Raw genomic sequence first — 9,963 nt, forward strand, 5'->3', positions numbered from 1 at the left:
AGTTGCAACGTCAACGAACAATGTGTGATCACGAGAAGACGCGCGCGACTCGCGCTCGTTGTAGATGCGGTCGCTTACGCTGCTAGAAATCGCATAGTGTGAGCAGGGCTTTAGGATGAAATTGGATTACACTACCTGCATTTAATGCGTTCAATCCTCGGTTGCCTTTGGCTCAGACTCCTCGCTTTCCTTTCAGAGTTCGAACCTAAACCCTGCTACAACTCAACATAGAAAACGGCAAAGCGTTCTAGAACACGTGAGCGGGTCCAATTTATACTTTCCGCCATCCGGGGAATGCTCTCTAACCACGCGACCCCTTCCTCGACCAATTAGCCTACTCCGGCTGATGTACCGTAGAAAAGGTGGTACGACGAAAACAGACGAACAACACGCGAAAAATAACACAAAAAGTAAATCCCAACACGTGGTAAACGGAAAGCAATTTATATACAGAAAAGGATATAGAAACATACAGAAAATAACAATATAGTAACGTAGCGCTACAAGGGTCTAACAATATCATTTTCGCCCTTATAAAAATCTGATAACTATTAAATTTTCATTATTGACAAGACTATGTCTTGTTTATAAAATCGTACTGCCAGATTTTCTTATCAGCATAGAGGTATGAAGGAGTACGCGTCGAGAGTCGATATTTGGCACAGAGTACAGAGCACAGAGGTGCCCAAATCATTCGCGCATAAAAAAATCCAGACTCGTAGGTAGTCGGGGGACCGAGAACCGAGTCAAAATAAGATACAAAATGGCGATCCTCATCTACAAACGGGCAAAACGGCCACCTCACCCCACCGAAGTCGGGTAGGAGAGAGTACCACCCGCAGTCGTTCTAAGAAGCGAACTCCGACCTTAGGACCGAACACGTAGTTTCTTCTACGTTAAATTTGTAATCTAATTTTGTAAATTTGAAAGTACTTCAAATATGATGTTAAAACGGTTTTGTGTCATTACGAATGGAGTTTTTTAAACATTATCTTGTATAGTAAAATCGTAGGACCGATAAAAATTTGACTTTATATTAGGGTCGTCGTTACATTGGACGACGTTATAATCGGGTTAAAGTGTATATTGTTTGCGCAAAATAAAAGAATAATTTCGGACGATACAACAGCCACGATTGCTTTTTTCAAAAACGGGAACTTTTCGTTAGGCGTGGACAAAAATTCGACCCGGGCCGACACGCAACGGAGAGAAATTTTGAAATTAGATAGGTTAATTTCATGGAAGACGCATCGTGGACGATCTCGTGGTCGTGGCCGGCGAAGTTGGAACGATCGCGCCCAAAAGCAGAGATATCAAAGAAGTTAGGAGAATGAGAACGAGACCCGCCTTCAGCATCAAAGTGATTCCTTCTCCGAGACATAGTCTTGTCCCAAATACGGATTTGCCGTTTTACTTGTTTTATGTAAATACGTTAATATTTAACACTATATGTAATGATATTAATACTACTGACTGTGAGATAGAAAATTTAACACTAAAAAGATCGAACGAAATTTTATGAACAATAATTCGTTTCAAAATTAAATACTAGACTACATTATGACCTAATTCAATTGCCTTTGTGCCCTTATATTATATTGTTTTATTATATTATTGCTGGGAAAACAATTTTGAATAAGAATTTCTCCTTTGCAAAAGTGGGCACACCAATATAATAGTCCTATTAATACGATAAGTCCTTACTTGAGTGATGTAATAAAATAGTATATTATGTCCTCTTTCCAGTTAGATTCGATGAAAATAATCTTTGGACACCGACTGGAGAGAAGAGGATGCAGTAACAACACGGGTTGCGTTCCGTATTATTATAAAACACAAAAATAACGGCTTTAAAAAATTTTTGAATTTTTTTAGCGACAACGCGAGTCGGGAGTCGATAAGTTTTCCGACTCTCCGTCCCTGCACCTACGTATCCGCCGGGCTCGAACCCGACGTACGGTGACGTGGCGGGTGGAGTGACTTTCGAAGTAACTATTCTGTCTAAAACTCGCTATTTTCGGAACAAAAGTTTCGTCCGAGTTATCGCGAAATACTCTTTAATTAATTAATTTAATTAAAAGGCGTTAGTTTATATGGCATTTGAATAAACGGGCAGCTAATTTCTTTTAATTGGCCGGTTTTTGAATTAACCGCGTGGTAAATAACTCGATACTTTATTCTTAAATGTCGAACAATAAGTTTTATTACGACGGAGATAGGCGGACTTTACAAATTACGCTTTGTATCGTTTACAAGTCTTTCTTTATCTTGACAAAATTATTCGCCCGAAAATGGAAATTCTTCAAAACATTTTGTTAAGAAAATAAAGCTTTCTACATGACATGAAGAAATTACGCCGGACCGCTATAAAGTCTTTATAACGTCTAAAATTTCCATACAATCTCTTCTATATCAAATAACCTATAAAGGACGTGAATTACTTTGCAGGTACTGTAGTTGGTATTGTGCCGAATGTCTTCCATACGAGAAATTATTAGTTGTATCCTACGGCTAGTCGAACTACGGACGATAAATCTTGGGTAAATTATCTCGTAACATATTTGCACATTCTTCTTATCTCAGAAAAACCCGTCTATTAATATTTTAAATGTACGAGTATTTAGTAACGGCCCTTTACTTTAATCCTATAATTAAAACGCCATCTTAGATTTTACCAGAAGAAAATTATAAATTAATTTGAAACTCGTAAATTTTCGGGAATAACAGAAAGAATGTTGCGTATATATCGAAAATTCCTTTTCTTCTATACACGTATGTGTACTGTACTTAACTATGAGTTTTAATCAATATACAATTTACTGCCGTTCATCAGCCTGAACGACTGGAAATAAAATATTTAGCTTACATAACTGATAAATTTACCATGCGAAATAAAATTACACAATAATTAGCAATAAAACCGAAACCAGCTCGGATATTCGGTTTTCCCACTTATCCTTTCGCGGAAACATCAATATACCGACTGTACTGTAATTATTATAGACGAATTTCGGCTTTTGTTATTCCGAGTAATGTTTCGAATGGAAATCGTTCCTTTCCACGCAAATTTTCTCGTGGTGTAAAATTAAGCCATAAAACTGAAATAGCTGTACGGAGAACCCCCATAAACTTTGACCTACCGATCCGGAAGTTTGACCGACGACCAGAAAGACTGTAATTTTTCTCTAGCAGCGTCTGCCGCGCCGGATAAAGAAATCGCCCCCGAAATTCGGTAACTGCCATTCCCGTATATAGAGTCGGTGACATTTTTACTCGGCGGAGAGTGAATACCGCCACTACAAAATAAAAAAGACAAATATCGTACTTACGTTATCGATTAACGCCCAACGGAGAATAACCGGCTGGACTGCATTTGGTCTGCAATTTGAAAAACTTCTCACCTTAATCTCGACAACTGAGTTACATAGATGAAATCCGAAACCGGATATGGAAAGCTTGAGGTAGGAGGTCCCGATTAACTACACGAAATCTTCCCATGCAAACACGAAGTTACGTTATTTAAATTCAAAAAGTTTCCCCCGGAAGGAGTTAGACGACCGGCATGACTCTATTGTTAAAGGAAAAGTATGATTACCAGGGCGAGCCACTACTAATTTCAAGTGGAGAGGATATGTTTTAAATGAAATAAATTAAAAATATGATTAAAAATTGCAGCCCGGCATTGTGACCAGGTCACAATAAAAATAATTCTTCGTTTCCTATTAAATTTATTGTTTAACCCAGCGGTCGGCAACCCAAATGCATTGGCGTGTCACAAAACATGTAATTATAAAATTTATTGCACATTAAAACATTTTTATTTAACTATAAAATACACACTATATAAAAATATTATAAAAATTATAATATTTAAACATTAGTGACTCCCTTGCGGTTCAATTTTAGAAACTAACGCATCAATATTTGGTTCATAGTTTGAAGTTTTTAATTTTATGCACAATTAGCGTGCCACTAGATGGCACGCGTGGCGTAGGTTGCCGAACGCTGGTTTAGCCTATCCTCCGTGGGGTATTACACGGGCAATAACATTACTGAAAAACACCTATTTTCTTTAGGTATTGTATATAATACCTTAACAGAGCCGATGAGCGCGTCCATAGGAGCAAAAACGTCAAAGGAACATATCTCTATATGTGACCCTTGGCGAGATATGGCCTACTGATCAAAAAAAAATTTTACCTCGAACCGGTACTACTGCCCATTCTTATCGCTCTCGGTGGTCGAGACTGGTTACCGCGTGTACCTCGGTATCCGGGGAACGAGCCACGCACCCCCTAAACATTATAACGTGGAGTAATCCACGAACGATCCAGTGGGCTACTGGAAGCCGGCAGTCGACCGAACTAAATAGTTAAATGCCAGTCTTAGTGGCGCTACTGACGATGACGTGTGGCTGATTTAGGGGATATATCTCGCAAAGGGTCGTATTTAGAGGTATGTTTCTTTGACTTTTTTGCTCCTATGGACACGCTCTATATCTTTGGTAAGGTCCCGATAGCGTCATTCACGTTTGCAATTGTACCAGAACTTGTAATTATTTACATAAAAACCGTAACGTTACAATAATAACTAAAACAGATCTTAGTCGTGTCTCTCAGAACAGTCGCCAGATTGATTAAGTCGCGGTCGACGACTTGTCACCTGGACAGATTAACATTTCCTGGAGCTGCGAAACTCGGGAGCGCCACCCGTAATGCATTTTTAATAAATCTGATAACTAATTAGCCGGACCACCAGTAGCCAAGCTGTCTTCGAAGCCCGAACAGCGGAAGTTCTGTCGTGCGTTCGTGCTTCGCTCGGACGAGCTGGCCACGTGCAGTTTTCCGGGTTTTCTCCAAGTCTGTAACAGCTGAATAGGGACCAGTTTCCCTTAATTAAAAAGACCTCCCGGGAGGCATCCCCTAGGCAGATCGCCCGAGTGTTGCGTTGCCATAACTTAAACAACTAATTAGTCTATAATTTTCTGAATAATTTACAATTTTGATTTTTTAATGGTCGGCAATAAAACAAACAAAACAGTATCCTTAATTAATCTTTCTTTTCTCTCTCAACCTTCCACGTAAGTTTGAGAATTTATAAAGTTGCTATTGAAAACAAATCACACAGGAACACTCCCTTTGATGGAAAAAGTAGATTTTTATTTTCTATAATTCACAACGGATATGCATTTCGGGCATCGTGCCCCTCTTCGGTCCTTTATATTCACTTATACTCGTCAACCAAAATATTATTACATTGGTGGGACGGACAGTGTTAAAATAAGAAAGCATATAAGGATGGTGAAAGTTTAAATACACCAACTCGGCGGTGGCCACACACTAATAGTGCCGGTTGCGAGATTTCACTCGACGGTGTCAAAATTCTTGAAAAGGAAAAACTTATTATTAAAAGAAAATTTTTTGAACATATTGAAATTCATAGAATGAATTTAAACACAGGTGTTGTAGTCAGTGAGATTTGGTAACGGTTACTACCAAAGTGCATTTTAAGACGTTCTCTCTCTTCCCCTCTTAAGCCTGGACTCCACATTACCTGAAAACAGAACTGAAACATATAGAGTTTTCGTTTTAAGTTGACACCACTAGAAATGCGCCATCTGTTGATTAGTTCTGTAATTGTCGTAGAGTCAAACATGGACGATGCTACGGATTTTGCCACGCTTTCTCCGCATTTATTAACAATTTCATTATTAATAATCTTTGAATTATTTACATTTTTTGTTATACAGACATATGTATTTTCTAACTTATTCGATGAAGAATTCCAAATCTACTTGTTTCCTCGTCGTTTTCGCTACACTTTCCGCCATTACGACAATCAAATTACACGTGACTAATGCACGTGAATACGCGTCACAAATCCTCGCGTTTTTATTGGTTGCAGTACGACAGAAGCACAGGACGAAAACGGAAAAGTTAAATAATTTTTAACTCTGCTTTCAGTCTTGTTTCTGTCCAACTGAACGTTACAAAACTGAAAGTTTCGTCAGTTTGGATTTCAGCTTTACGATTACGTCGCGGATTCAGGTAATGTGGAGTCCCGGCTTTAATCCACAGTAAAGTATTACGTATCATGTGTACGTAATAGGCCAGGAACATACGTGCGTAAAATCTAGCATAAAACAGAAAGCGTAAAAATTTTGACTGAAACATAACTGAAAAAAAGAGTAGAGCGTGTCTCAACTTTTTACGCCAAAATTTCTCCAATAAAGAGAAGTCTTTTTTGTGACGTCAAAGTAGACACGTGGTTTTTATTCTAACAATGGCGGCAATGAGGGTTAACCCTACAATTGTGACGATCTCGAAAAACCGGAAAATAAATGAAATAGGAGTTTATCGAATCCGTTCGACCACATCGGTGTCACGTATAAAGACACTGTATTTAAAGAACGTTTATGGATGCTAAATTTCAAATAACATGTAGATCTAGTAGAATCGATATATAGGCCTATGTCGAAAAAACTATCACAAGTTCTTAATTTAAATTCGGAATACAAATCTATTAATTTAAATTTTCTAAATTATAGCGGAGAAAAAATGGAAGGTACAAAGGGATAGATAAGTTAATAAAATGTAGCGCTGTTAGTGGCAGTAGCGTTTCCTATTCGGCCAGAATTTTTACGTGTGTGTTCTGACATAAAAGCGTAAAACAGAAGCTGAATTGAAAGCTGATTTCTGCCACAATTTTACGCATGTGTTCCTGACCATACTGTATAGCGAAAGCCTACCGTAGTTTTTAAAAGGGTTTTGTGTTTTTGCTGCCTTTATTATTCAATTTTTTTATACTTTTTAACCAAAATACTGTTAATTTTACAGGTATACCCCCTTATTATTTTTTATCATCATTTTATTATATTTATTTATTCATTTTATTTGTTCTACCCCACGGTTTTAATCATTCCAGTTGTCACTATAATTATTTTTTAAAGAAATGTTTGTGATTAAGCGTATGTTAAATATAATTATTAAATACATTGTACTGTAATTTCTTATAGTTTTATCGACATACATAAGATAAGGTTCGAAGAGGGGGATAAATCCTTCCGCCGTTACCGCCTGATCGGACGTTACATCCAAATTGAAAACCATTGTTGTAAAATTTTTTGTGCTCGACACTTACAGAATGGCAAAGGTTTTAATCGAGTTCCACCAGCGGGATTAATAACGCGCAGAAAATACGTGTTTTTGAAATGCAAAATGAACAGTAGCTTTTGCATTTCCTGGACGGCCACCTTCCCCGATACGTTTCTAGAATTACTAATCCGTTTAATTTAATTACCGTTCGTATAAATCGAAACAACATTGCACTTATTCATTTTACCAGAATATAGTCTTAGATTACGCGTTACTTCTAATTACCTTTTTTTAACCGGTAAGAAATACGTCGCCGTTTAACGAACGATCGACGTCTTTTATTTTTTCGTCCGACTCCAGTCTTCGTTTTCAAGGCGGAAAACACTGCTAAAATTTTCTACGCTTCGCCGGTGTCGACAATTTGCATTGGACCTAGCCCAATGAATAAGTCCTCTTCCGCGGTTCTTTATTAAGATAACGGTTACAAAAGACGATTGCGCGCACAATCATATTTTAGAGACGTATTCGCGTTAAAATTTTTAATTTTCTGTACATCGAAATATTAAAACCGTCGATCCGAAATACCCTCTGACATTCCGTTGGGTTTCGGCCAATTTCAGCCGTGGCCGAAGGCGGACTGGTCCGGAGTCGGCGCCCGACAGAAATAAAACATGGCGCAGTTGGACAAAATCATTAGGACGGAACAGAAGCCGAAGATGGCTCTGTTTCCGCCGATCCTTTCTTCGCAGTGCAACCACAGCAAGACCAAACAGGTAACCACGTTCAGGGGAACGCGGAACCAATTCATAATGTTGGCTCGATTCGATTCCGGAATGAGCCGACTCTTCAGGAAGCCCACGGACGGAAAATAAACGCCCACCGCCAACTCCAGTCCCAAAAACGACAGGTAGGAAACGAAGGGCGCGGGATCCGACGGACCGGTGGAGAAAACGCAGAGGGTGACCGATGCCCAAGCCACCAGCAGAGAAAGCGCCAGCGGGACGTGGGCCGGCACCCCTCGAGAGGCCGACAGCTGGTACAGCAGCGATCCCACCATGATGCAGGTCATGAAGACGGAGAAGACCAAGCCCAGAGGCGGGTTACCGGCGTCCAGCACCGGCGTCCAAAGGAAGACAAAGATGTAGACCACGCTCTCGAAAGTCGACTGAACCAAGCCCAGCAGCAAAATGCGGCGATCGCGCACGATGCGGCTCAGACCGCCCCATCCCCAGGACGAGGGGTTCTTCCTCTCTCCGTAGTTCTCCTCCCAGGTGGCGTACACCGCCGCGCTGCTGCCCAGCAAGAAGGGCACGGCCACCACGAAAGGCGCCGCCGGGCCCCAGCCCGCGGCTTCCGACACCCCGTCCGCCGCTATTCCCGCGCCAATGGCCAGCACGCCGTTCCAAAAGGTGGCCTCGGAAAAGGTGAGGGAGATCCACTCGCGGGGGAAGTCGTGGCTCTGGACGTGTTGGTAGACGTACCACGATTCGAAGGCGGAAAACAAGAGCGAGGTGGAAATGCCGCCCAGAAACCGCCCGAACATTAGCAGGAAGTAGTGCGACGACAGCTTGGTCAAACAGCAGGCCGAGTACAATATTCCGAAGGTGACGCACATTCGTCTACGGCCGAACCGATCGGCCAGAGTGCCGACGCAGGTGCCCAGAAGCATGCTGGTTCCGAAACCCACGATGTAAAGAGCGGCGATCTGCGATTCGGCGAAGCCGTAGTGACTGTACAATTTGTATACGTAAGGACCTTGCAGCCAATCGCCGAACAGAGCGGGAAAATAAGCGGCAAAATACTGTTTCTGAAAACGGACGAAATTGTCGTTTTTCGACGACGACTGGCGTTTTCTCGCGTCTCTGGTCGTGTAATAAAGGACGAAACACCAGGCCGACAACACTATCAAAAATACGTAAGTCGTAGACGTCATCCATTCTCCGTCGTCGGTGGTAATCTGCAAAATAAAAGATTATTTTTACTTTTGTTCGGTAACGGCCAGGCCACACCCGGGGATGCCTTCCGGCGGGTTTTTTACGGATAATCGGCCCCTATTTAGGCGTTAGAGGTGGACGAAACCCGAAAAACTCCGCGTGGCCGACCCACCAACGAACTACCGCCGGGCGCAAAAGATTATTTAACCGTCGATCGTTAGGTACAGTACAGGTAACCCCCGTATAACACGGTAGTTACGTTCCAAAAAATTGCCGTGTTATGCGAATCCGTGTTATACGAAACAAAGAACTAATACGAAAAGGAGGGTTAGGTTCCAAAAATTAAAAAAACATGCTAGTCTATTTTCATAATNGGCAAGCAGTTCTCACTGGGTTACTTGGTAATATACTTCATTTTTGTATTTTTGAATTTTCGCGGGCGCCAATCGATTTTCTGGCGCAGTCGAGAGCACTACTCAGTGCGTTTTACCTGTCAATGTGTCAGCCATCTTGTTTTGCCAGTGTGGTTAATATAGACCCGACGCCTCTCGCTTAGGGGGGTCGACTTTAGGTGAAAAGGTTACGATCCCCGCCTTGCCCGTGATCTGTCAGGATGATGCGAGAAAGTCTTTTTACGTTTGGGAGTAGTGGTTTGCCGGATGCTGAGAGACTCACACAGAGACCGAATTTACAAAGTTAACGCGTTTATTTTTAGAAAGGCATGCTTACAATGATCGAAACAATCGGGATTGTAGCTTTTACTCCAACAATCCTGATCCGTGTCGACCGGACTGTTTTCTTCCATCCTGCCCGTATCCTCGAAGCTTATAAGTATTTACTAACGATTCCTCCAACTTCCATCAAACCTAAACGCGTTTTCTCAGCAGCTGCATATATGTGCAACAAATTGAGAAGCAGACTTGGTGATGAGACAC

The 9,963-nt window shown here is 41.2% G+C and overlaps 1 protein-coding gene across 1 annotated transcript in view; it reads right to left on the minus strand.

Moving 5' to 3' along the window:
• Positions 1–5,002: 5,002 nt before the first annotated feature.
• The window catches only part of LOC111638450 (molybdate-anion transporter-like), a 21,645-nt gene continuing 16,684 nt past the window's right edge, over positions 5,003–9,963 (minus strand). The window contains exon 2 of the mRNA XM_023384165.1: positions 5,003–9,051. Within this exon, the coding sequence (XP_023239933.1) occupies positions 7,711–9,051 (1,341 nt within the window). The 3' untranslated portion in view covers positions 5,003–7,710. The remainder of the gene's footprint in view (positions 9,052–9,963) is intronic.

Source organism: Centruroides sculpturatus, unplaced genomic scaffold (genome assembly GCF_000671375.1).
Source record: "Centruroides sculpturatus isolate CEXI.00-Female unplaced genomic scaffold, Cexi_2.0 scaffold1252, whole genome shotgun sequence".
Taxonomy (NCBI): domain Eukaryota; kingdom Metazoa; phylum Arthropoda; class Arachnida; order Scorpiones; family Buthidae; genus Centruroides; species Centruroides sculpturatus.